General features: G+C 40.8%; 1 protein-coding gene across 1 annotated transcript in view; it reads left to right on the top strand.

Moving 5' to 3' along the window:
* Positions 1 to 27,763, top strand: part of LOC147663694 (contactin-associated protein-like 2) — a 542,132-nt gene that overhangs the window by 280,724 nt on the left and 233,645 nt on the right. Inside the window, exon 4 of the mRNA XM_086950260.1 lies at positions 7,067 to 7,270. Coding sequence (XP_086806386.1) covers positions 7,067 to 7,270 — 204 coding nt within the window. The remainder of the gene's footprint in view (positions 1 to 7,066; positions 7,271 to 27,763) is intronic.

Genomic DNA, 27,763 nt, shown 5'->3' with positions numbered 1-27,763 from the left:
TTACCCACTGCACAATCCCTCCTTAGGATGTGATACCCGGTCCAGAGTAGAAATATCGCCACAGAAATATCGTGGCAAAGAAATATCGACAACAAAAATATAGTTGACAAGAATATCGACTGACAGGTAATTAATATTGATTACATAAATATCTTTGTAATAAATATTGTGTACAAAAATATAGTATACAATAATATCGAGTTATTAATAATTGTATGTATTTTAGTCTTTTTAATGAGAATTGTTTGTCATTTTATAATATGTTTTAGAGTTTTACTAGTTATTAATTTATTTTAAGTTTAATTCTGCGTTTTTAGTTCCGTAGCGGGTTGTGGGTTTATAGAGGAATAGGGTGGGAAGTAATTTAATTTTATAAAATGTATTACATAATAAATGTGTTAATTGATTAATTAATAACAGTTTAATAATTAGTTGTTAATAGTTTCAATTAGTACATTAATAAATAATTAGGTTAATTGTTTAATTAATTTTAGGTATGTGTTGTGGTGTTTATATGTGTAAATTGTGTGAAGGGTGGTAAGTAATTACATTTTTTTATTGATTATTAAATACTTATAAAATAATTACCATTAATTAATAAGAAATTATTAATTGCAATTGTGTAATTAATTTTAGGTGTGTTTTTTGGTGTTTATATGTGTAAATGGTGTGAAAGGTAATTCATTTTTTATCGCTCAATAAATAAATAATGATAAATACATTTTCAATAATGGATTAGTAATTGTTCGATTTAATTGTGTAATTAATTGTAGGTGTGTTGTGGATGTTATAGTGTTTAATATTGTGAAATATATATATGTTTTCAATTATCTTTGTTAATAATATTATATTTAAATGTATATATTAATCAATATTGGAAATTAGATTTAATAAAAATGTTGATGGTTTTGTTTTTTTATTGTTTTGGGACTCATCGCTTTCCCTACTGTTGCACTCACCGGAGTGGGAATAGTAAATTTTACCCCTCTGCTATCCAGCGCTTTCCCTACTATTGCACTCAATAGAGTGGGAATAGTAATTTTTACCCCTACGCTATTCAGCGCTTTCCCTGCTGTTGCACTCACTGTAGTGGGAATAATACATTTTACCCCTACGCTATCCAGCACATTCCCTACTGTTGCACTCATTGGAAAGAGACTAGCAATTTTTACCCCTACGGTATCCAGTGCTTTCCCTACTGTTGCACTCATTGGAGTGGGAATAGTAATTTTTACCCCTATGTTATCCAGCGCTTTCCCTACTGTTGCACTCACTGGAGTAGGAATAGTAATTTTTACCCCTTAACTATCCAACATTTTAACTACTAATGTTTTTATTTTGGTATTAAATGTATGTATTTTTTTAATAGTTTAATGTGGTAATTAAATATAGAATATTTAATTTAAAATTATTTATATATGTGTTTATTTTATTTTTATATAATTGAAAACGTTTATAAAATAAAGATAATAGTTAATAAAATGTATTTAAGTAAATATATGTTTATGTACACATTTGTTTGTGTTTATATTTGTTAAATTAAGTTGATTTGTTATAATTAGGTAAAATATGTATTAAATGTTATTTTGTTAATAATATTAATATTATTTAATTAATTTATTTTAAGGTATGTTATTTTTTGAAGTCGATATTTTTTACATCTATATTTTTTATATTGATATTTTTGAGTCAATATTACTGTACTTACCGGTTTAACTATAGGGATTCGATATTTTTTGTAATCAATATTTTCACATCAATATTTTTTTCATCTATATTTTTGTAATCGATATTTAAACATGTAACCCTGGTAGCCAGAGGGGATAGCGCTCGCAATAGTAGGGGTTGAGGCCTCAGTGAGCCATGTTTCTGTTAGAAACATTATATCCAGATTGGATTTGATAGCTTTAAAGTTTTGGTATGAGTCAGTCTGACATTTTGTGACACTGTCATTCTCTTTACACACAAAATACTGGTTAGTATGACCAGTTCATACTGTTATGCATCCTCGCTGATAAGACAGAATGAGTCCATGTTGCTGTTAAGTTTGATCTTAAGATGGATACCGTTGATGAGCAGCTTATCTTGGAAGAAAAGCTGTGACTGTATACCCCCGAGGAGCTCAAACTGTCTACCACCAGCAGCAAAGCTTGCTCTTTTTACAAAACCTTAATTGTTACCAACCAGATCCTTGTCCTCAAAATGTGCATAAGTATCCCTGTAAAAGAGCCCAGCTAGAAGCAGTGTGTCCAGGGCATCGCAGCTGTAATTTAGAATAGCAAACATAACAAGATGATGGACAGACTGCTGAACCTTTTCAACCACTCACCCCCATCACAGATCTGGGTTTAATCCATTGTTCCTTTGCTCACTATTCCACCCCAGTTTGGGCCCAGCCATTTGCAAATCAGTCTTAACCCATCTCCACATGGGAACAGTCCATCCGGAACTGCCAGGCCAGGTCTTCTCTGGCCCATACACAAGCATCCTGGGACCATTTTCGGGGTATCACCCCTCATCAGCCAGGCTAACTTGAATCCTGTGGCACAGCATGCAAGGGACCCACATCTGGGCATACCCTTGGCCACTAAGGGTGATCATAGCAATCACAAGATGATCAATGGAGTGCTGACATTTTTCAACCACCCATCCCTAGTCACAGATCTGGGTTTAATCCAATGTTAAATTGCTCACTCTGCCACCACAATTTGGACCCAGCTATATGCAAATCAGTCTCTACCCTGCTACTAATGAAAATAGTCCAGCCCAAACTGGCAGGCCAGGTCCTCCCTGTACAGCAAACAAGCATCCTGGGACCAGTTTTAGGGTGTTGTAATTTAGAATACTCTTGATGTATGCATACATGTTATCACTTTGTGTGATGAGTCGATCACCGAGGGTGACGTCCATCTGATTAAACATGGTTGCGATGGGGTAAGCGATCATCGCCACTTAACCAGTAGCTGGTACATTGGCCTCGTCCGCTTTTACATTTTACAAACAAGATACAGCAGAGAATTGCTGATCTCCAGATACATATCTGTGGACCCTGATACAATACCCTCTAATGGGGGCAAAGTGGCTAAAGGCAATACGTCCATGAAAAACCTGTTTTTGATACTGGTCTGAGTGGGCTTTAGGGAAAACAGGTCTAACTTTGATTTTGCACATTCCCTCAATGCGAAATGTACAAAGTTTGCAGCTTGTTACTTTAAAAAAAATATTTACTTTAGCTAATGTTCTGTTGTTTTAATCTTCTTTTGTGATCACTTTCGGAAGAGCGCCTCCTTTTTGTATAGAGAGCAAGTGGACCCCGATGGTTCAAAGACCTTTGCTTCCTTTTAATACTTGTGTGTGGCTTGTACACAAGTCACGCTCCTTCTTGTGGTTGTTTGTTCATGCGTTCGGCAACAGCGGAAGTCACATATCCCACCACAATGTCAGATGTTCCCACTTTAATGTAGGGTTTTGCAATTTCATAGCCTCTTTTGAGAAAGACATGGTTTTTCTTAATAAACTATGGAAGAAACCTCCAGACCCACCCCATTCATAACAGGGGCCCCTTGAAACAATGATGGCCCCCCATATCCTGCCTGGTGTCTGTAATAGTCCCTGTACAAAGCAAGGTCACCGTATGTTTTCATGATTACCATGATGACTTTTTAATACTCGCTGGAGCCTCGTGGCCTTAAATGAAGCTTAACAATATTTAAAGGACACTGATTCAGATTAATAGTAACAGATTATGACCGATATTGTGTCTAAATGGTTTTTAGAAATTAGTACGTAGTCGGGCTTCTTAAACTGAATATTAGTCAGTGTGTTATTTTTCCCCATCACCTGGACCTATCTTAACAACAGTGAATAACAATCACCGATCCTCTGCATCTCTACAATATTACTATACACATAGAGTGTATGGAACCCCCCGTTAATATCGGGGGCACAAAGGATCCGGCTCCACCTGACTTTTTATATGCTGTACTGTGCCTAAAAGTCTTCCTAATTTACCCATACAGCTAAACTCTGTATTGCGATTTGGAACTTCTAGAAACACCTTCCTTCTAATGTCACATCCTAGATTTTAAAGTTCAATTAAAGCACTCTATAACAGCGGCTTTCATTTCTGTGGTTGTTAGAAAATGGTGACCAGCATGTTGTTTTTATTAATTTCTGAAGCAAATTGTTTAAGAATTCTGTTCCAGCATCTGTTTGTAGTTTTTGAGGGGTTCACACTTTCTGAAGATATTTTTAAAGGCATTGGTGACGCTTGTACCACCTTTATCGCTTAGCGTTTCTGCAAAGGCATACTTTGGCAATAAATGTGTGACCAGTGATATATATCAAGTTCCATTATTATGTTTGGCTAGATCTTGAAGACTGATTATGTCTGCCTGCCATTGATAATCTAGCTGTGCATTAACGATGGGTGGTCTCCTCTTAAAAACGTCTCCTGGTTGGTTTGTGGAGTGAATACACCTCTTCTCCAAATAACCACATCTTCACCGGCGCTCTGTTAACCTCCACATCTTCAACTAGAGCCCATCTAAACAGAGCATTGGCACTTCTAAAGCTTCCGACCCCACTTGTATCGTAATAAAGCTTCTGTAACCCGGCCCCTGACATGATATCATCCCATGCAGCCCATGCAATGAAAGACTCTGGCTTTGTGTAAGGATATTTTATTAAAAAAAAATATTTGCAACAAATAAACAGTGGCATGGTTTACAATTTCCTGGTACACGTCCTGGTGCTGTTGGACAGTCTGCACGCTTTTCCACTATGTATACATAATACTACACATGCTACATACATTACTTTGCATTACTAGGGACCCTAAAGATAATTTGCCTCAGTGTTACAAGTTTTGGTATTTTTACAGCAATAAGCTCAACAGCTCTAGACAAGACTTCCCATTCACCCCGCCTTTCATTTTATACACTCAGGGTACTGATGGCATTCAAAGGATCGTACAATACGAAACCTTTATTTGTGAAATTTTTGTTGTTCAGAGGCTCTATGGCAAGATGTAAGCTGTTTGCTGGCGATAGTATTAACTCCTGCAAGCGGTATTTGTATGCGTTCTAGTATTCATCGGTCGTAGGCATCCACGCATTGACACACCAGCTGGCTATGCACATAGGGCTGTCACACTGCATGGTCATGGAAGGCTCACCGAGCTTCAGATGGCACAGCGTTACTGACTGTGTTTCAGCTATTATTTCTTAAAGCAACACATATATCAATCAAGCAATAGAAATGTATCCCGGGCGTAAATCAGAAGCATCTTGCGCTCCTTTCTGTAGGAGGGTTTTTGGTTGTTGCATAGACTGCTTAGGAGCTCTTTATATGTATCCTAGACACCCCAATAGAAGCTGGGTCACCTGATCTCCAAGGGTTCTGGTTCACTGAAGGCTGCCCCATAGCCCCAACCCCAACTGTAGGACCATGAACATGTGACTAACACGTGACCAGAGTAATCTCAGACCTCACTTTATCCCACACAGTCATGTGACACCACACCTACAATGACAGCAGTTACAGGGATGGACCTCCAGGAGACTGAAAGCCCCAGTCAATGATGACATCACTTCCATGGATGGTACAACTGTTACTTTTGCTTGATGTGTAAAGTTTTCTCTCCCTTCTACTGATGACTAAGGAAGGACACCTATTAAGATTATTTTACGTGTCATTAGAGACATATTAATGATAATATGTATTTGCTTCTTTTCGTAGCATGTGGTAAACCCTTATTGTAAATGTACTCACCTTGAGGAGGAGGTGGATAACTTCAAAATACATTGGAGATATTGAGATTAAAGTTACCAATACATTCCTAAGGGAGTATGTTTTGACATGCGTTTATGTACAATGGAATCCATTTAAAAAAAATCAAGTAATCATTTTCGTTTGAAAAAAAGTACATAACGGAAAATAATGTTCGAATTGCAGTTGAATCTATTGGCGATTTATTAGCTAATATATACACTATGGGCCATATGTATCAAGATACCAATTAGCGATTCTGTAATAGTGATTTTTAAGAAATCGCTATTTCAGAATCGCTAATTGGTATGTATCAATAAAATCGCAATTTTTTAGCGATTTCTTGATCTTCCTTAATTGCAAATTCGCAAATTGCGAATTCGCAATTAAGGAATACTTTCCCATTCATTTCTATGGGCCTCCTGGCCCATAGGAGGGAATGGGAATTTATTCTCAATTTGCGATTCGCAATTTGCTAATCGCAAATTGAGAATAATTTCAAGGGTGCAGGGGTGTCCAAAGGACACCCTGTTGCACCCCTGAAATAAGTATGGGTATACATATGGTGCACATACATGCCCTGAGGACATGTATGTGCATCACATGGCACTTAGAAAAATGTTGAAATGTGCATTTTTAAAGGAAATCACAACTTACCACCAACTAGAAGTTGGTGGTAATTTCCGATTCCTTAAGGGCATTTTGGAATTTTTTTTGCCTTCATATATTGCATTTAAGGAATCGCAAAATGTGTGATTCCTTAAATGCAATTGCAAAATAAGGAATCGCAAATTGTGTGATTCCTTATTTTGCACCAAATTTTTCTTAATACATTCCATTTAGCAAATTCGCATTCGCAAAGGGCGAAATTCTGCGAATTTCGGCCTTTGCGAATGTGAATTTGCTTGATACATATGGCCCCAAATATTTAGAGGTTTGGTTGGGACCTTACATACTGCACCAGAAGAGTTAATCACATGATGTTAATTAAAAAGAAAGAATGAGCATGTCAGACATGTAATGCATTATCTGCAACCACCTTTGTTAAGTTGTAGATGCCATAAACAATAAAGTACCTCAGTCTTTGTAAGTGTGTTCTTTTCCATGCTCTTTTTGTTACTTCTTTATCATCAAATCCTCACAAGGACCGATACAAAACAAAACTGCAAGAGATCCCAGGTACATGGTCATAAAGCATAACGCTTATGTTACAACCTGGATTTACGAGGAATGTGTTTTCCTGTCTAATGCAATATATGATCAGTCAATAACAACTTCATTTTATATCACTCAACAGGGGCGGATTCTATTAACTTTGATGGCCAAGGTGGATTGTCATACAGATTCAAGAACAAGAAAATGAAAACCTACAAAGATCTTATTACCCTGAAATTTAAAAGCTCAGAGAGTGAAGGTGTGATCATCCACGGAGAAGGCCAGCAAGGAGACTACATCACCTTGGAACTGAAAAAGGCAAAGTTAGTTCTACTTCTAAACCTAGGTAATTTGTTTACCTTACTATGAGAATTATAATGAGAATTTTGGATTTACCTGCTGTTATACAAGGTTAATGAAAGCAGTAGAGGTACGTTTGATCTGCTAGGATAGAATGATGTACCATTCATCCTTGCCAGAAATGTATATGTTCGAAAAATACGGCTCAACGGCTCACCACAAAGAAGACCTTTCACTGTGGCACAACCCTCTTGTGAGGAAATTCCGCAATGTGAGTCACTCAACAGATAATGTTTTCCCTTTAGCTTGTTATATTTACATACAGGGATAATCATTACCCAAAGCATTTCCCAAGTGAAAATCATTATATGTGATGCTTGGATAGATGAACCTACAGTTTTCCCACCAGAATCCACCGTTTGCTGTTGCAGAAGAGGCCACAATGGTTCACCTGCAAATGAAGAAGGGCCCAGCTAAATGTCTTAAATTTGGTTCTATATAGCACACAATTGGATTTCTGAAGGGAACAGGGATGACTGTGAGCTACACATGTTCCCGAGCCTTTGAGGATTGGCCTGAGGTCCACCACAAAGATGCTTAATATCTGGATCTGTGTCAACTCTAGTTCGGGCCTTCAGACTCCTCCAGTACACCCTAAAAGAGTAGCAGATAATCTTGCTGTCCTGTCACAATGCAACCTCTCTGGTTCATGTTCAAACATAGCCAGTGCACACCTATGCAGCAGAATGCACTATTCTCTAGATAATATACTCCAAAGTGGTCATTAACTGCCATTTGGGCACAACAGCTGTTGTGAGATGTGATTCATAATGCAGTTCTAAGAGAATTTGAGTACAAATTAGAGAAATCAAAACGTTGTTTGTATTACAGCAAACATTTTGCCAGAGGCTGGAATATTAAATATACTATTTTAAGAAGCATCAAATGTAATCAGCAGGGGAAAAAATACTAAACACACAGGATTGAATTAAGGCAGCCACAAGGGCAAAGATACGATCAAAAAAAGATAAAACATTACTTGGGAACCATTGTTGAAAGATGAAAGAGCAACATAGACTTCTAACGTCAAACTGAGATGAGAAAGAGTTGTATATGAGGTATAAGAACACATTGTATTAAAGGACATTTGATTATTAATGAACAGTTAGATATACTGACAGTGGAAAACACTGTTTTATGCTCACAGTTGAATGTGAAAAGCAGTAATGAAAGGAAATCAGATATTAGATGTATGATAGAATTAAAAAAACACTAGACATGCAATAGTAACAACTTTGTTATAATTTCGGTGCTTCAGAGAACAGAAAATTCTCCAAACACGAAGTGCGTTGCAGCCATGTGCAACTCAGTCTTGACCATTCAACCCATGGGAACAGTCCAGCCGGAACTGGCAGGCCAGGCTTTTGTTGCCCTAAGTGGAAAGAGTATGCCCAGATGCGGTTCCTGTGCTCAGTATATCACTGGACTCGAGCTAACCTGGCTGATGAGGAATAATACTGCAAAACCGGTCAAAGGATGCTTCTTTTCCGGTCCAGGGAGGACCTGGCTTGGCAGTTCGGGCAGGACTGTTCCCATGGGAAGCAGGGTCAAGACTGATTTGCATATGGCTGATTCCAAACTGGGTTGGTGTGGTGAGAAAAAAAATGATGGATTACATCCAGATCTGTGACAGGGGGTAAATCATTGATTTGTTCAGCATTCTATCCATCATTTTTTATTTTTGCTTTGGTTGCACTAAATGGGAAGGGCATGCCCAGACATTGGGTCCGTGCTTACTTTGCCACTGGACTCAAGCTAGCCTGGCTGTTGAGAGGTGATACCCCGAAACCGGTCCCAGGATGCTTGGTTTCCGGTCCAGGGAGGACCTGGATTGGCAGTTTGGGCTGGACTGTTTCCATGAGGAGCAGGGTCAAGACTGATTTGCATATGGCTGGGTCCAAACTGGGGTGGTGTGGTGCAAAAAAAAACAATGGATTAAACACAGATCAGTGACTGGGTGTGAATGTTTGATTTGTTCCGCATTCCGTCCATCATTTGTTCTTTTTGCAGTTATATATTCATGGCACTCAATTTTATATCAAGAAGTTAAGGTCACTAGGAAACATGCCCTTCTTAAATAGTACACAATGGAATTGGTCGTGCTTCACTCCTTTCGACTTTTAATTGGCATATAATCCACAAATCTGTGAACCCACTGAAGCTGCAGATTAACCAGTCCACCATGCTGTAATTGGCTGATCATCTGTAAGAAATTGGGTTATTGATTGAAAGAGGTGGAACCTCCCACTCAGGCAACAAACACAATCCTTGTCAGGTTTAACCACGTGTTTAAAATTGCTACTTAAGTGGGTGGCCCAATAAGTGCTGCAGGCCCACTAGGACCATTTAATTTACAGGCCCTGGGTACATCTAGAAGCACTTTACTAGGGTCTTATAAGTACATTAAATGTGCCAATTAGGTGTAAGCCAAGTTCACCATGTTTAATTGTGAGAACACAATCATTTTAGCACTGATTAGCAGTGGTACAGTACACAAGAGTCCTTAAGCCAACACAAATTAAATTAAAATAATAGGAGTGAAGAAGATGAAAACATTGGGGTGACCCTGTAGAGAGAGCTAAGACCAACAATACTCATTACATTGCACCAGATTGTAGTAGCAGACAACTGTGAGAGTCACTCTCCTGTGGCTCTGGTTTCCTCTGAGTGGAGTAGGGAGGGGCAGTTTCTCTAAAAGTAACAGTGAGTCTTGCTGTGTTTGTGAATTGTTTATTAGGCAATGGTCTGGATCACACTGTCTGGAAAACAGTGGAGCTTGGGTCACACTCGGAGACGTTAGGATTGCCTGAATGGGTGTTCATGATCACATGGTCCATGACTGCCCAAGAAGGGAGTCAAGGACACCTGGAAACATGGGTTTTGGTGAATAGGGGGTGGGGGCAAGCTCCAAAAGAACCCGTTTCCCCCTACATCCAGTCAGCTACATGCTGGGTTTCCAAAATTAGATGCAGCACTTTTGTAAAAAAATCCACTGCCAATCTAGAAGCCAGCCAGGATGTAATGAAGCCTTGGTATGGCCAGGAGGCAAAAAGTGTGGGTCATGGGGCCCATGGAGCCCAGGGCCCTCCAAGATGGCTGGTCTTGTCCCTACAAGGTGAAGGAGAGAAAGGGGTTGTCACCTTCCTGGTGGACCTCAAGATCTCTAGGACCCCCTTAAGGGTACTCCATATAAACTGGCTCTAGCCCCACTATATGAGGTCTGAATTCACTATGCTCTTAGTGACAGATGATGGAGTGGAAGAGGAGAGTGAACCTCTCCCCCGCTTCCTGTCTTTCAAGGAGCAGGGTTGGTCGATGAAGGATGTCAACCTCTCCCACACCCTCACCCTAGAATAGCACAGGGACTGCACCAGTTGCTGGGGCAGCATGCTGCTCTGGTCGCCCTCACCTCTGGGCTTACACATCTATGTACCCATGAAATAGATTCTGGACCAACTTGTCTGTAAAGATCAACATTTACAGACTAACAGACAAGGTGAGGGCCAGCGTCAAGCTGTAGGTATCCAACAATGCTTGTTTTGGGGGTGGTTGAGTACTTTAATAATCCCTGGTTCAACTCAGTAATGCTGCTACCCATAGCCACCCCACCGGGTGCCACTGCAGAAGTCAGGCTATGTGTAGATTATAGGGAGCTAATTTCAGTTACCAAAACTGATGCTAACCCCATCCACCGAGAAGGTGAGCTCATTGACAGGCTGGGAGCTGCCAAGTTCCTGAGTACCTTTGACTCGACGTCAGGGTACTGGCAGAGTAGCATGACTGAAAGGGCAAATGAGAGGCCTGTATTTTCTAGCCCAGCGGGCCAGTTCCAAATCAGGGTGATAGAGACTATCCTTGGATGAGAGCCTCAGACTGAAGTAAGGGCCTTCCTGGGCCTCTCTGGATATTATAGGAGGTTTATCAATGGACATGGAGCCATTCTTGCCTCCTTGACTGAGCTGACTTCCAAGAAGCAGCCCACGAAGGATATCTAGACGTAAGCTTCCAGATAGCCTTTGACACCCTCAAGGAGGTCATGTGCATGCCACCTGTGGTCAAGGCCCCTGACTTCTCTTGGTAATTCATAGACCAGACTGATGCTTCAGAACAAGTCATAGAAGTAGTACTGTCACAGTAAAATGAGTTGGGTCTAGACCGACCTGTAGTCTTCATCATTTGGAGGCTACTTCCCAGGGAACAGAAGTGAACTGCTGTTGAGCCAGAAACATTTTCTATGGTCTGGGCACTGAAGAATCTGAGACTATACCTGTTTGGGGCTCACTTCTGGGTTCAGACAGACCACAGAGCCCTCAGATGGTTCAGGCAGAAGAGCAGTGAGAATCCCAAATTATTGATGTTGTTCAGCTCCATTGAGGGGATGGACTCTACGATAGAAAACCACCCTGGAACTGACCACGCCAATGCTGATGGTCTTTCCAGGTTCTTCCGCCTTAGAGATGAGAACTCCCATGAGGTGGGTAGTTCTCCCTACTTTCAGCTGGGGTGAAACACATGTTGACCTGATATCCTTGGAATTGCTTTCTACCAAACATTGTGCCTTCCATCCTCCCATTTTTCTGAATTAGTTTTTGTTGGCCATCGGACTGTGCACATTTCACCACTGCTAACCAGTGCTAAAGTGCTGGTGCTCACTCCTCTAAACATGGTTAAATTGTCCTGCAAGCAGTTGACACATTTAATTTACTTGTAAGTCCATAGTAAAGTGTTGCTATATATACCTCGGCCATGTAAATGAAATGCTACTAGTGGGCCCTACAGTACTTATCGTGCCACCCACTTTAGAAGTCATTTTAAACATGTTTCAGGTCCACCATTGGAGCTTGAAATGCAGGTTTAAGCTGCCATTTGGACCTGGCAAAATAAACCTTTTGCCAGGCCTCAAACACACTTTTTAATACATATGCATCCCTAGGTTAGGCCCTAAACAGACCACAATGCAGGGTGCATTGTATTTAAGAAGTTGATTGTGTATTTCTTATTTTTTTCTTGTCCTGGTAGTAAAAAACTTCTAATTTGCTTGGATAAAATTGTATTACCTTATTGCATTTAGTAAGTAATAATGTTTGTTTGAAAATGGGGAGAAATATCATGTTTGGTGTCCAAGGTATTGCAATGTAAAATCCTCTTTAATGATAAAGTTGGATTTTAAGTCACAATTTTGACGAAAGCATTGGCATAACCATTTGATTCCTGCAACCTCTTTCCTGGGTTACATAAATAGGTGTAGTTGGCAGTTAACCTTTTTGTATTCCCCCCAGACAGGAATACAAAAGGTGGACTCAGTGTTGGCAGGGTGGGGGAACCTGACAAAATGGGTTGGGGTGAAACTATCACCTACCAGTCTTTTGTCACCCCAGAATCCCTGGGTCCAAAGCAGGGATGAAGAAAAGTTAAGATTCCTCTGTGGGGGTAAAACTCCAGATGCTTCTTTCAATTCAAAGCTGATGTCAGGTATAGAAATAGAACCGTCAGACCCACTCTTCAGAACACTTCTGGACCTGTGGGTACTACAGAAGAAGTACTACTCTGCTGCTTGAGACCTGTCCTGCTGCCTGTGAAGAAAGACTGTACCTGCTCCCTTCATTACAGGCTAACTGAGTGATTCCAAGGGGCAGTTGGCTGACCTCCAGTCTAGGCTACAGGTACACGAGAAGCTCCAGAGGCCTTCCTGCAACTGCTCAGCTAACCTGCTGCAACTGCACCTGCGATTGGAACTGCCTGAGCCTTACTGGCCTCTGCAAAAATTAGTCAATGAGCCCCAAGTGGTCCCTCCCCAGGTCCTGGGCCCTTGGTTGACATCAGAGTGCACTCCTCCAAAACAAAGTTGAAATCCTGACGTTTTGGGCTTTTTGCAACTCTGAGCATGTTAGTTCACACCACAACTGTTTGCGCTACATCAACTGACAGAGATGACCGGCAACACAAGATCTTCACTTCGTGATACAGCCTTAACAGCCTGTGGTGACTGGCAATGCTAAGCTCCAGCAATGACCATCTGCGACGTCCAAGAGAACGTTCTTGCCAAAGCGATGACCACCCGTAATGTTCTGTCTGCTCTGCGCGCTACAGTGACAGCCATCTGTGGCACTATGTCTGCTCCTCGGTGCATCCTCCACTGTGAACCGGACTGGCAAACTTTAAAAAGGTACATTTTTCATTAGGACTAACCTGCTCCCTGTATTTAGCCCATGATCCATTGTTATTTTACCCTATCTAGCACGACCAGATAACCGCAAGTCAAGCTTTTTGCTTTTAGGTGCTATACTTACCTAAATCTTTGAAATTGTATATCTCCAGTTCTAAGGATTGGATTTTCATTGTTTTAGTGTCAAATAATTTCTGAAGTTATTCTCTATTATTCTAAATTGGTGTGGGATTTTTCTTGTGTTGTTAACTCTGAATCCCAGACTTTGAGGTGTTAACTTTTTCAGGCTGACTAACCTGGTCACTGTATCCGGCACGCATTCCATTGGAGTCAGTCTGAACTTGAGGCTTTGTCCCGGTCTAGTGCGACCAGAAACGAACAATTATTGCTTTCTGCCTCTAGGCGCTATTTTAACTTAAACATTTCTCCGGTTCGCTTGTTGGATTTTGGTCTCATTTTATCTATTACATTTTACACTATTTTTCTAAACTGATGTGGGATATTTCAGGTGTTGTATTTTCACTTTATTACTGTTTGTGTGCTTCATAAATATGTTAGACATTGCCTCTAAGTTAACTTTGACTTTTTTTGTGCCAAGCTACCAGAGGGTTAAGCACAGGTTAATTTAGTGACTTTTGTTGATCACCCTGACAATGATTTTGGTTGTTGCTCGTGTAGGGCCTCACACACCCTCCAAAGCCACCAAACAGAAAACTCTGATTTCTCACATCCTCCAATGAAGATTGAAGATCCTCCCTGGCATCTGCCAGTGCTGTTTCAGTACCATGTCTATGGTTGACTCTGGATTGGCATTCACAAACTGGCAGAGTTGTTTTGCTATTTTTGCATACCAAGCTTGGAGCAGTAATACAGGGCGACGGTCGTATAAATCTTCTCCATATCAGAGGCTCGTGGGATATTTGCCCCTGTGGCCCCCTGCTTCAGAGGGTGGTGCACCTCGGCGGCACGACCGCCGCCCTGTATTACTGCTCCAAGCTTGGTATCGTAGTGCGAGGTGCACTCAAGGAGAGGGGAAGAGCTCCAAGCCTCCAAGCCTCAGCTCCACTAAACAGGTAAAAAGGCTCCAGCCAGCTGTTCCCTTTTCACAGTCCTGCTACCATCGTAGTCTTCTGCGTTTCGAATACTTTCTTCATCAGAGGCTGATGGTGAAGGAAAGCAATGTGCAGTATCCAACCACAGTCCCTTTTCAAGCGTGAGCTTCAATATATATATATATATATATATATATATATATATATATATATATATATATATATATATTCCACTGCTTGGCTCGCTTCCCCTTCGCTAGGCGCTCCTTAGTTCTCGGTCGCGTTTCTCCTGCGGTTGAGCCAACCGCTGTTAATTTGCACAGGGTCTCCCCGGTCCCGGGGAGGGGTGGAGTCGCTGAAGGACGGAACTGACACGCTTTTTTTCAGTAGTGGTTGTTTATTTCATCATTCGTGTGGGGGATTTAAACAACAAAAAGCAACCAACGCGTTTCGACAGCGTCCGCTGTCTTGATCACGGTCAGTTTGGGAAAGGAGCTCACAGTTTTTGTAAAGCACACACAGCATTAGGTTACACCCATTGTTAATTGGTCCCACCCACATCCTCAGGTGTTATGGGATATGTAGTTCCATTATGTTGTGTTGCTGTTGCGCTCAAAATATGGAAGTGCCAATAATTAGTAAAATGGTTCAGTTATAGTTAAAATGGATCCCCATGTGTCTTACGGAGGATGCGTTTGATGTGGGTGTTAGTGAAAACCTTTATGAATTGTTAAGTCCCGCCCCCCAGTGGGCTGACTTGTGTCTCTGTTTTCCTTAGTTAAGTGTTTTTTCCTTTACCATTATTAACCCGACTAAGATCTCTGTTATGATTAACTTGGCGTACAGTCCTGTTTACTAATGCGGGTACCATATAACAGACTTAGTTGTGCCGGTTTTCCGGGGCGTAATTATTGCCCTCTAGTGGGCTGTTTAAGAAATGCGTGTTTTCTACGAGTGAGCATAGTTCAGTGAGGGGAAGTGGGGTGACAAAATTCAAAACGATAACATTAAAATAGTTCATGGTTAGCAGGAAGTTACTTAAGAGTTCATTCTAGTTATAGGTGTGTGTACAGTTCTTCAGACTGATTGAGCCCAAACGGAATCATAGTCCTGAAGCTTAGGATATGTTTGGATTCCTTCCGTCGGAGTTCCCTTTCATTGTGTCCACCCCTTGTTGATGGATTTAGGGTTTCAATACCCCAGAAACGCAGTTTCTTCCAGTCTCCTTCATGGTTTAGCTCCATGTGTTTGGCGACAGCATTGCTTCTGTCCCTGTGTATTGTGGCTCTGACATGTTCTAGTATCCGTTTTTTTAGCTCACAGATTGTGCTGCCTATATATTTGAGTTTACATGGACATTCGATCATGTATACTGTATTTTTGCTGTTACAGGTGATACATTCTTTGATTTTCCATGATTTGTTATTGGGCATTGGTATTTCTGTGGTTGGCTTGGCTATTTCGCAGATCTTACAGTTGTAGCATTTTACAAAGCCCTTTGTTTTCAGCCATGATTTTTGGTTGGAGGTTTGGAAATGACTGTGGATGAGTTTATCCTGTAGGTTCTTAGCCCTTCTGTATGTCACAATGGGGTGGTTGCCCATTTTTTCTCCTATTATAGGGTCTAACTGTAAAAGTTTCCAATTTCTTCTCAGAATTTGATTCACTTGTTTGGTTTCTTGGCTGTAATTTGTTATAAACCTGATCGGTTCTTCTTTTGTTGGCTCCGAGATGTCCTTTGGTTTTAGGCAATCTTCCCTTGTTTTTGCATTGGCCTTTTCCCAGCATAATTGGGTTGCTCGTTGGTTGTATTGTCTTTTATTGAAACGTCGCTTTGCAATATTACTTTGTTTTTGCCACTGTTCTTCCTCACTGCAGATTCTCCTTAATCGTAAGAATTCCCCATAGGGGATGCTTGTTATGAGCGTCTGCTGGTGGAAGCTGGTGGCTTCCAGTGTCGAGTTTGTGGCAGTGCTTTTGCGATGAAGGGTGGTTTGTATCCGGTTGTTTCTGATGTACACTTCTGTGTCCAGGAAAACCGCTGCATCTTGACTGACGGTGTATGTAAATTTGATACCAGGTGTGCTATTGTTTAAGATTTGGAAGTATTGTAAGAATTTGTCCTTTCCTCCGTCCCACACGATGAACAAATCATCTATAAATCTTTTCCAGACTTGGATGTGCTGTGTGAAGGTTTTTAGGTTGGTGTTCCAGGCCACTGTTTCCTCCCACCAGCCCATTGCGGTGCAGGCATAGTTGGGGCTGAAGGAAAAGCCCATCGCGGCTCCATTCTTTTGTCTGTACAGGGTTTCCCCAAAGACGAAAAAGTTATTTTCCAGCAGATATTTGATCATGTTGAGCAACATGATGTTGTGGTTGTGGTAATGGATGTTTCTTTCCTGAAGGGCACATTTGCAAGCCTCGAGACCCATGTTGTTGTCTATATTGGTGTATAACGCAATTACGTCCATCGTGATCAGGATGTAGTGTGGATGCCATTGTATAAGGTTCAAATTACAGAGAAAGTCTGTGGTATCTTTTATGTAGGATTTTAGTCGCTTCACGTGTGGGCTCAAATAAAAGTCTATATAGTTGGATAGTGGTTCCATTAGAGAGCCATTAGCTGACACAATAGGCCTCCCTGGTGGTTTGGTGGCATTTTTATGAATTTTAGGCAGGAAGTATATAGTAGCCAGTTTTGGGAAATCCACTGTCAGGTACTTTTTTTCATCGAAGTCTAAAAGTTCTTCTTTTTCCCATTTTAGAATTTTTCCGTCCAATTCTCTCTTGACCTGGTCCATTGGGTTTTTATCTATTTTTTCATAATAGAGTGTGTTCTCTAGTTGTTCCATCGCTTCTGCCATGTAGAGTTTTCGGTCCCATAGGACTATATTCCCGCCTTTGTCGGCCGCTTTGATTTCAAAGTTGTTGTTATTCCGCAATGAGTCTAAGGCTTCTCTTTCTTCCCTGGTGAGATTGTCCTTTGTCTGATTTTTGATTTTGATGTTATATAAATCGTGAATTACTGCCTCTTGGAACATGCACAAGAAGGACAAGAAATCAACTTAGAAACAGCCATATCACAACTTGGAGCTGGAACCAGTGGCTTAAAAGCAAAATCGAAATTCTACCCACAGCTACCACCAGGAAACAAAATTGACATGTTCCAAGAGGCAGTAATTCACGATTTATATAACATCAAAATCAAAAATCAGACAAAGGACAATCTCACCAGGGAAGAAAGAGAAGCCTTAGACTCATTGCGGAATAACAACAACTTTGAAATCAAAGCGGCCGACAAAGGCGGGAATATAGTCCTATGGGACCGAAAACTCTACATGGCAGAAGCGATGGAACAACTAGAGAACACACTCTATTATGAAAAAATAGATAAAAACCCAATGGACCAGGTCAAGAGAGAATTGGACGGAAAAATTCTAAAATGGGAAAAAGAAGAACTTTTAGACTTCGATGAAAAAAAGTACCTGACAGTGGATTTCCCAAAACTGGCTACTATATACTTCCTGCCTAAAATTCATAAAAATGCCACCAAACCACCAGGGAGGCCTATTGTGTCAGCTAATGGCTCTCTAATGGAACCACTATCCAACTATATAGACTTTTATTTGAGCCCACACGTGAAGCGACTAAAATCCTACATAAAAGATACCACAGACTTTCTCTGTAATTTGAACCTTATACAATGGCATCCACACTACATCCTGATCACGATGGACGTAATTGCGTTATACACCAATATAGACAACAACATGGGTCTCGAGGCTTGCAAATGTGCCCTTCAGGAAAGAAACATCCATTACCACAACCACAACATCATGTTGCTCAACATGATCAAATATCTGCTGGAAAATAACTTTTTCGTCTTTGGGGAAACCCTGTACAGACAAAAGAATGGAGCCGCGATGGGCTTTTCCTTCAGCCCCAACTATGCCTGCACCGCAATGGGCTGGTGGGAGGAAACAGTGGCCTGGAACACCAACCTAAAAACCTTCACACAGCACATCCAAGTCTGGAAAAGATTTATAGATGATTTGTTCATCGTGTGGGACGGAGGAAAGGACAAATTCTTACAATACTTCCAAATCTTAAACAATAGCACACCTGGTATCAAATTTACATACACCGTCAGTCAAGATGCAGCGGTTTTCCTGGACACAGAAGTGTACATCAGAAACAACCGGATACAAACCACCCTTCATCGCAAAAGCACTGCCACAAACTCGACACTGGAAGCCACCAGCTTCCACCAGCAGACGCTCATAACAAGCATCCCCTATGGGGAATTCTTACGATTAAGGAGAATCTGCAGTGAGGAAGAACAGTGGCAAAAACAAAGTAATATTGCAAAGCGACGTTTCAATAAAAGACAATACAACCAACGAGCAACCCAATTATGCTGGGAAAAGGCCAATGCAAAAACAAGGGAAGATTGCCTAAAACCAAAGGACATCTCGGAGCCAACAAAAGAAGAACCGATCAGGTTTATAACAAATTACAGCCAAGAAACCAAACAAGTGAATCAAATTCTGAGAAGAAATTGGAAACTTTTACAGTTAGACCCTATAATAGGAGAAAAAATGGGCAACCACCCCATTGTGACATACAGAAGGGCTAAGAACCTACAGGATAAACTCATCCACAGTCATTTCCAAACCTCCAACCAAAAATCATGGCTGAAAACAAAGGGCTTTGTAAAATGCTACAACTGTAAGATCTGCGAAATAGCCAAGCCAACCACAGAAATACCAATGCCCAATAACAAATCATGGAAAATCAAAGAATGTATCACCTGTAACAGCAAAAATACAGTATACATGATCGAATGTCCATGTAAACTCAAATATATAGGCAGCACAATCTGTGAGCTAAAAAAACGGATACTAGAACATGTCAGAGCCACAATACACAGGGACAGAAGCAATGCTGTCGCCAAACACATGGAGCTAAACCATGAAGGAGACTGGAAGAAACTGCGTTTCTGGGGTATTGAAACCCTAAATCCATCAACAAGGGGTGGACACAATGAAAGGGAACTCCGACGGAAGGAATCCAAACATATCCTAAGCTTCAGGACTATGATTCCGTTTGGGCTCAATCAGTCTGAAGAACTGTACACACACCTATAACTAGAATGAACTCTTAAGTAACTTCCTGCTAACCATGAACTATTTTAATGTTATCGTTTTGAATTTTGTCACCCCACTTCCCCTCACTGAACTATGCTCACTCGTAGAAAACACGCATTTCTTAAACAGCCCACTAGAGGGCAATAATTACGCCCCGGAAAACCGGCACAACTAAGTCTGTTATATGGTACCCGCATTAGTAAACAGGACTGTACGCCAAGTTAATCATAACAGAGATCTTAGTCGGGTTAATAATGGTAAAGGAAAAAACACTTAACTAAGGAAAACAGAGACACAAGTCAGCCCACTGGGGGGCGGGACTTAACAATTCATAAAGGTTTTCACTAACACCCACATCAAACGCATCCTCCGTAAGACACATGGGGATCCATTTTAACTATAACTGAACCATTTTACTAATTATTGGCACTTCCATATTTTGAGCGCAACAGCAACACAACATAATGGAACTACATATCCCATAACACCTGAGGATGTGGGTGGGACCAATTAACAATGGGTGTAACCTAATGCTGTGTGTGCTTTACAAAAACTGTGAGCTCCTTTCCCAAACTGACCGTGATCAAGACAGCGGACGCTGTCGAAACGCGTTGGTTGCTTTTTGTTGTTTAAATCCCCCACACGAATGATGAAATAAACAACCACTACTGAAAAAAAGCGTGTCAGTTCCGTCCTTCAGCGACTCCACCCCTCCCCGGGACCGGGGAGACCCTGTGCAAATATATATATATATATATATATATATATATATATATATATATATATATATATATATATATATATATATATATATATATATATATGTGTGACTGTGGCTAGTAAGGTGGGACACCACATGGTGTTCGGGAGCCTAATCACTGCATATAGGTTCCACAACAGGCATCCTCGTGTGGTGTATGTAAGGCGGCCAGCCTGGGTCGCGGAGGATAATCCGACGCTGTCATGGCGTTCCAGTGAGTCCGTCAAACGGCGGAGTTACTAATGGCACAGGAGCCGGTTTTTCAATTTATTATACAGCGGCGTTTGTTTGCATCCCTTCAAGCCCCGACCCACATGGGTAACAATTGTTTTATTAATTGGTTGGAACAGTGAATTAGGCAGAACTACGAGAACCACAAGGCCACGGCGTTGGCCACGCCCACTGGGGCAGGTCCTTGGAATTGAACTAAAAACTGCCGAAATTTTGCCCAGCTGTTCTTTCTTCAGCCCGATTCCCCTGAGGAAGTGATCCACGAAACGCGTTGGGAAGGGTTCAGAGACATACTTTCAGTGGACTGGAGTGCTGTTCTAACGCTGCTGTTTTTGAATAAACCTATGGTTGGCAACAATACATCTTGTGGTGAAAGTATCTTCCACAACAGGCATCCTCGTGTGGTGTATATATATATATATATATATATATATATATATATATATATGTATATATATATATATATATATATATATATATATATATATATATATATATATATATATATATATATATATATATATATATATGTGTGTGTGTGTGCAGTGGACATGGTGAGCTAGAAGATGCTAGAAAATTAATAATACTATGAGTTTTATGTCCTGTGAGTGAGTGGCACATGACACACTGCAAGCACCGAGTACCGGCACGCCCTCTCGTTTAGGAGCTTCGTGACAGCTTGCGAAATTTGTGGTGATGTACTAAAATACAGCGCGACGCCCCCCTGGCAGAAAGAACATCCACTGCGATCGTAATCACTGTTGGGGAGAGAGGAACCCGAATGGTTTGGGAATAAGGTGTGTTTAAGAGACTTTCCAACAATGCCTCCCAGTGAAGCTGTCCTGCGAGCTCTGTGGCCGTGGCTGGTAAGGTGGGACACCACATGGTGTTCGGGAGCCTAATCACTGCATATAGGTTCCTGCAGCGGTGTACACAAAACTCGGAGTGGACAGAATCAGGGATTTGCGCTTTTTGCAATCAAGAGCAGGGGGCGTTTCCAACTGACTCCGATGGGAGTGGACTATCATATATTTAAAACAGGCCCCCAGGTGCAATGAGAACACGGAAGTGAAATGGGCACTGAAGAAAGGCGAATGCCTGAAACGCGTCTGCCTAGCGTTTCGCTGCTGTAAATACTTGTGTTGTGCGCTGATGGAAACTGGCAATTAAAAGTCTCTTACCTCACCGAGCTTGTGTCGGCCCCTTCTGTCAAAGGAGAAGTGGACTGGTTCTGATATATATATATATATATATATATATATATATATATATATATATATATATATATATATATATATATATATATATATATATATATATATATATATATATATATATATATATATATATATATATATATATATATATATATATATATATATGTGTGTGCAGTGGACATGGTGAGCTAGAATATGCTAGAAAATTAATAATACTATGAGTTTTATGTCCTGTGAGTGAGTGGCACATGACACACTGCACTGCAACTGGCCTATCCTTCCGCACTCCCTCACAATAGACGTATTCTTGGCATTAAACCATCTCCATCAGTGGCACTGACCTATTTCCCTTTGTCAGTTCAAAAGAGAGCAAGCTACCAGTTGGTCAATGGGCGGAACATATTTCGCACCAGGCTTGTTTTACCATGGCTTGGAAACTTCTCTCTTTCCAGAATCTTCTTTTTGTCTTTAGGAAGGCCTTGGTGATGCCACTAGCCCATCTGGCCCAGAGAAAGCCAGCCCTTTATCGCCTTAAAATGTCATGTGATTATCGGGGCCTAGATGTCTATGGAGCCTGCATGAAGCCAGGAGCTCAATTAGTGCTGTAATCTGCCTGGTACCAATCTTGCAGGGTGAGGTGCTCTGAATGCAGGGCTATGTTCCAGCAAAGTGATGTTTTGCAATTCTCATAGGCATGCTTATTGTGCGGTTAATAAAAACATTTCCATATAAGACAGGTATATAAATACTAAGAACTGTTAAAAAGGTTTTAGTTGGGCCATAACAAGGCAAATTAAAACCAGCCGTCTTCACGTCCTGGGAATCCTGAAGCGTAACAGCCGTGTGGAAGTTTGCGCAGTTCAATGCTCGAGTTTACAAGGGGGGATGGAAAGTCAGCGAATATCTTGTGTCGTACTTGATGGATGGTTTCAAACAGTCCAATTCCGGAGAGTGAGTTGAGGGGCTGGATGACTAGTTCCCTTACTCCAGCCTGGCCCAGTGCATTCCTTTAGTTCAAGACTCTTGCCAGCACTAGCATGCACTCCCCCATATGCCCCACTACCCTACTAATGAAGAAGATTTTTGACCAGGTACAATTGTGAGGAAGCAACATCAGCCCCTCCAGCTCGCGCACATCTCTGAGTTTGATACCTGGGCAAATAAAGCAGGTGGATCAGTCTCATATGGCACCCGTGTCTATAGTGGTCGACCACTAAGATTTACATGCATTTTAAAATAGTAAAACACATATATCAATAAGGGAACGGGACAAGCTGCGCGGTTGTACATTAAGAGCCTACTTGAACATGGGACTTGTTGATGCTCCAACAGATTTCAAGGATATGAGAGTGATTTATCTAAACCCTAAAGAACTATTTGTGCTCAGTTATGAAAACTTAAATGGATGACAAAGGTGTTCCACATTTGCAGGGCTCAGATTTTTGGTACTTGTCGAGATTAATGTCTTATAAATAAGAATCTTTTAAATCCTTTGTATAATTACAGATATGTTCCTTATAATACCCCAAAGTGCTAGCATGAAGAGTTAAAACATCGCATCCATTACTTAGTATGCGAGACTCACGTTGCCAGAATGGCTTCACCGGGGCACCACTCCTAAGAAGAAGTTAAGATGAGGTCTCATTATTACATGCAATAGTCTCAGGTGGCTCAATTAGCTAATATACACCTTGCATGCAGACCACTTGAGGTCATGGAAGTGGGCATAAATATTAAACACCCATCTCACCTGCCCAAAAGGCTGGCCTTTCTCTCGATCTTAATTCAAGACGAATATTCAAAAATACAAGAAATAGAAGCCAAAAGTGGTAAAACAGACTTTCATTATTCGACGTGTGTCTTTTCCTACCTACTCCTGCCAACAGTGAGGGCTTTACCAGGTAAGCTAATGTTAGAGGAATCAGGACAGTACCGATGGGATGGGTGCAGTGCAGCTATAAACATATGAATTAACTGCAGGTAAGAAAACCAACAGGAGTAAAAGAGACCTTCATTATTAGACACATACACTAAAAACCCTGGCAATTGTGATAACCTTTCAGGACAGAGGAGTGCTAATTGAAATCGTGGAAATCTAGATGGGATTAAAGTAGTGTTTCTTCTCTAGTATATTTTTGCACAAAATATAATTGTATTTAGTAAACCAAGTCACCTGCAGAGGAGTTAATGGGATCACACATGACTCTGATTAGATATGTTTCCGCTTGGTGAACACACGATCTGGGGAACCCAGCAAATATTTTTTTTTATGAGCAAAACTAAACCTCACTGAACAAATGTAATGATATCATAAATGTGTTTGCTGCAGCAAATATTAGTCTGTACTAAATAAATATCAGTGCTTTATTGAATGATCGTAAATCTGACTGATACTCTGTTCATATACATTTTTTCAAACAAGGGGTACCAGGCCACCAATTTCAGTACTGCTAATTAATACTGCAGATTTGAAATACAACGCAAAAAATTATTGTACTTTACTTTCATATTTGTATTGATTCAACTTCATTTCAAACAACTGTTCTTACTCTTGATGCATAGGAGGAATGCACATTTCATTCAGTATATTGTGCGAATCAAAATTGTATGAATAACATTTTACAAAAACATACTATAATCAAAAACAAACACAAAACACTGTTGTATTTGCATCAATTAATTTCACCAGTCCAAATTTTCAACAATTGCCTGCCAAAATAAAAATTCTATGTGGCACTATGACAGACAGGCTGCGGAGAAAATTATTTTTTATAAAAGTTCGCTCTCGGCTCTAGTCTATCAATGACGAGGTTCGGTCTTGTATCCGGATGCGGCTGGAGTCACATAGCGTTTTCGAGGGATAGAATCTAACTCATAATCTTAAGAGCCTGATGAGAGACTGCTCCAAGAATATATTATTTCTTGTGCAACTGGAGATTACCACATTTGTGTCAAGATCTTCAACAGAACTGATGGGGAAATGTGTTTTCCTGATGCACAATCGTTTTTGAGTGCCTTCAAATAATACACTCATACGCCTTTGGAAAGTGATTTCTATCTAACCTCGTCATTGATAGACTTGAGGTGATCTACTATATAACTTTTGGCTGGTGGAGCACATCAGTGACTGGTGGCCCATCGTTTTGAAGTGCTTTCTGCTACCACTTAGGTCCCCCGGTCCGCCCCAGTCCTGATGAAGACCCATAGCTGAGGTGCTAATTTACCCACCAATGCGCCGGGGTCGAAACGTCGACATCCATCCCTTCTTCTGGAAACCTGAATCCTTTCCCCCTCCCCCTTGCTTAAAGATAATGTTTTTGAATTAATTCTTGTTGGGTCAGGTTTCTGTTATAAGGAATTGTACCTTATTCCTTGATTGTGAATTATTAAATCTTCTTTCCATTTATCTTTCCTTTCACACAAGCACTTTTCTCCTGCACTTTGATACTGCCCCTGGCAGTCTTTTCATGTATGTATAATGTTTTTTAAGAAATTGTAAATATCCAAATAAATTTAGATGTTCGGCATGAGCATCTTTTGGAACATTTGATGGGTACATTGTGTATATATGCATAGACAAGAATATTTCGTTTAAGGGTGGGCGTAAAATCCGTTTCGCGGGCGAATTTGCGGATTTTCTGCGATTTCGCGATCCGCGAATCTTGCGAAATCGCGGTAAAATCCGCGAATCAGCGGGGACGAATTTTCAGCCAAGCAAGGGTTACAGCAGCAGGTGCAAAAGGTGAACCTAATTTCTTTGTAACCTTTTACAGAAGGGTTACAAACAAATTAACTTCAACTTGGACACCTGCTGCTAATTGCTTCCTGGCGGGTCGTTGCCTACTTGCAACTATTCTCTGACCCTGCTCTGACCCTTGAAGCAGGGTCAGAGAATAGTTACAAGTAGGCAACGAGGCCAAGGAATTAAACCTCATCAGGAAGCACTTACAGAAATAAAAAACAGGAAGAAGGGAGAGGATGGCAAATACACCCATTTTGAGTTGTCAGGAGGGGTTAAACTAAAAGAGACCTTTACAGCACAATTTTCATATGCGTTTTGCTAAAAATAAAAAGCTGTATGTTCTGTAGGGGCAACTCAGGAATCTGGCCCTTCAGAGATCCGGCCGTTCTTTCTTTCTCTCGTTCTCTCTCTCCCTCTCTCTTTCCCTCTCTTTCTCTCTCTTTCTATCCATCTATCTATCTATCTATCTATCTATCTATCTATCTATCTATCTATCTATCTCTCTCTCCCTCTCCCATAAATGACTGCATGGGTAACTTCGCTATGCAAGCGGCTCACGAAGACGCAAAAATCCCCGCGAACACGCAAAAAAGCCCGCAAACACGCAAAAAACCCCGCGAACACGCAAAAAAACAAAAATCTGCAAATTCGCACAAATTCGCGAATTTTGCGGATCGCGAATTTGCAAAATTCGCCCATGCTTAATTTCATTCTCTTTTTGCTCAGGATTATTTCCAATATACGAATAGCTGTCAAATAATTAATTTATTTTGAGTATTAATTATAAGTCTAGGACCATTTTCATGTTTATCATTAGTCTCTATGAGGCATTGGAGAGCTGGTCTCTCCACTCGGGGAGTCAGTGACCTCTGTGACTTGGCATTTGGGGGTGATGAATTAGACGTATTCTTCTCATCAAGTTCCTGAACTGCTACAAGCTTATCGGGACCTAATCAATACAAGTCGAGTCACATTTCTGGCGTGTGACTTTGACTCAAAAAATCCCAAATTAGGCTGAAAAGCAACAAAACACAAAAAAGCCCACAAAACTGATTGAACCCATAATTTAATCCTGGTCACTATAAATGTAATCCCTGAAAACAGCCTGTTGGGCTTTCCCAAGAAAGAAATATTCATTAAATTAAAGGACCCATTTGCTTGCCGTAAAAATCTCAAATTAGGTAAAAGCAACAAAAGAAAAAAAAGCCCAAAAAACTGATTCAACCCATAATTTATTCCTGGTCCCTATAAACCTAAGCCCTGAAAACAGCCTGTTGGGCTCTCCCAAGAAAGAAATATTCATTTAAGAAAAGACCCATTTGCTTGCAGTACCTTCCCTTTGTCGCCTTGTCTAAGTTTATCCTTCACCCTTCTAGTTTGCTTAAATTCCTTTATTTAGAAACTGCACTGAAAGAGTCTCTTTTGATTTCGGTATACAAACTCCATCCAGCAGAAATGCTGAGTAAAACCCACAAACTATTATGGGAGCTTTCGTATTATTGTTTGCTGACGATTTCCTAAGTCTGAGACACCCTAAGGGCGTTGAATAAAAGATCACTCAGCAAGACCTCATGAATTACAGTGTTTGAGAAATTTTTTTCCCACTGGGGTTCTCAGTGATTACTGCTGCACCAGGCTGCGGTCTTGTAGCCTTTTTAAGAACCAATAACCCTATTTGAACTGAAAAGATCCGAGTGAGATTGCTAACAAGAGGATCAAAGAGGAATAATTAAAGAAAAGAGGTGGAAGTAGGCGCAGACAGCTAGACGTGTTGTTTTACGTTACCTAGTCTGTAAATCAAAGTGTTTTAAATGCTTGTATGTCTTTTGTTTGGAAATTCAGTGAACGTGTGACCTGAGAGATAGGTCTGCTACCTTTAAACCCTACCTACAAGACCAGCGTGACCTGAGTGATGGTGCTGCTGCTTTTACATTGTACATGCAAGATCGGTGTGTCCTGAGGGAAAGCTCTGCTGCTTTTACAATGTACATGCAAGATCGGTGTGTACTGAGGGATAGCTCTGCTGCTTTTACATTGTACATGCAAGATCGGTGTGTGCTGAGTGATAGCTCTGCTGCTTTTACAATGTACATATACAATCTGTGTGTCCTGAGGGATAGCTCTGCTGCTTTTACATTGTACATGCACAATCGGTGTGTCCTGA

Source organism: Lissotriton vulgaris, unplaced genomic scaffold (assembly GCF_964263255.1).
Source record: "Lissotriton vulgaris unplaced genomic scaffold, aLisVul1.2 SCAFFOLD_1006, whole genome shotgun sequence".
In the NCBI taxonomy this organism is placed as follows: domain Eukaryota; kingdom Metazoa; phylum Chordata; class Amphibia; order Caudata; family Salamandridae; genus Lissotriton; species Lissotriton vulgaris.
This window is presented reverse-complemented; position numbering and strand designations above follow the sequence as displayed.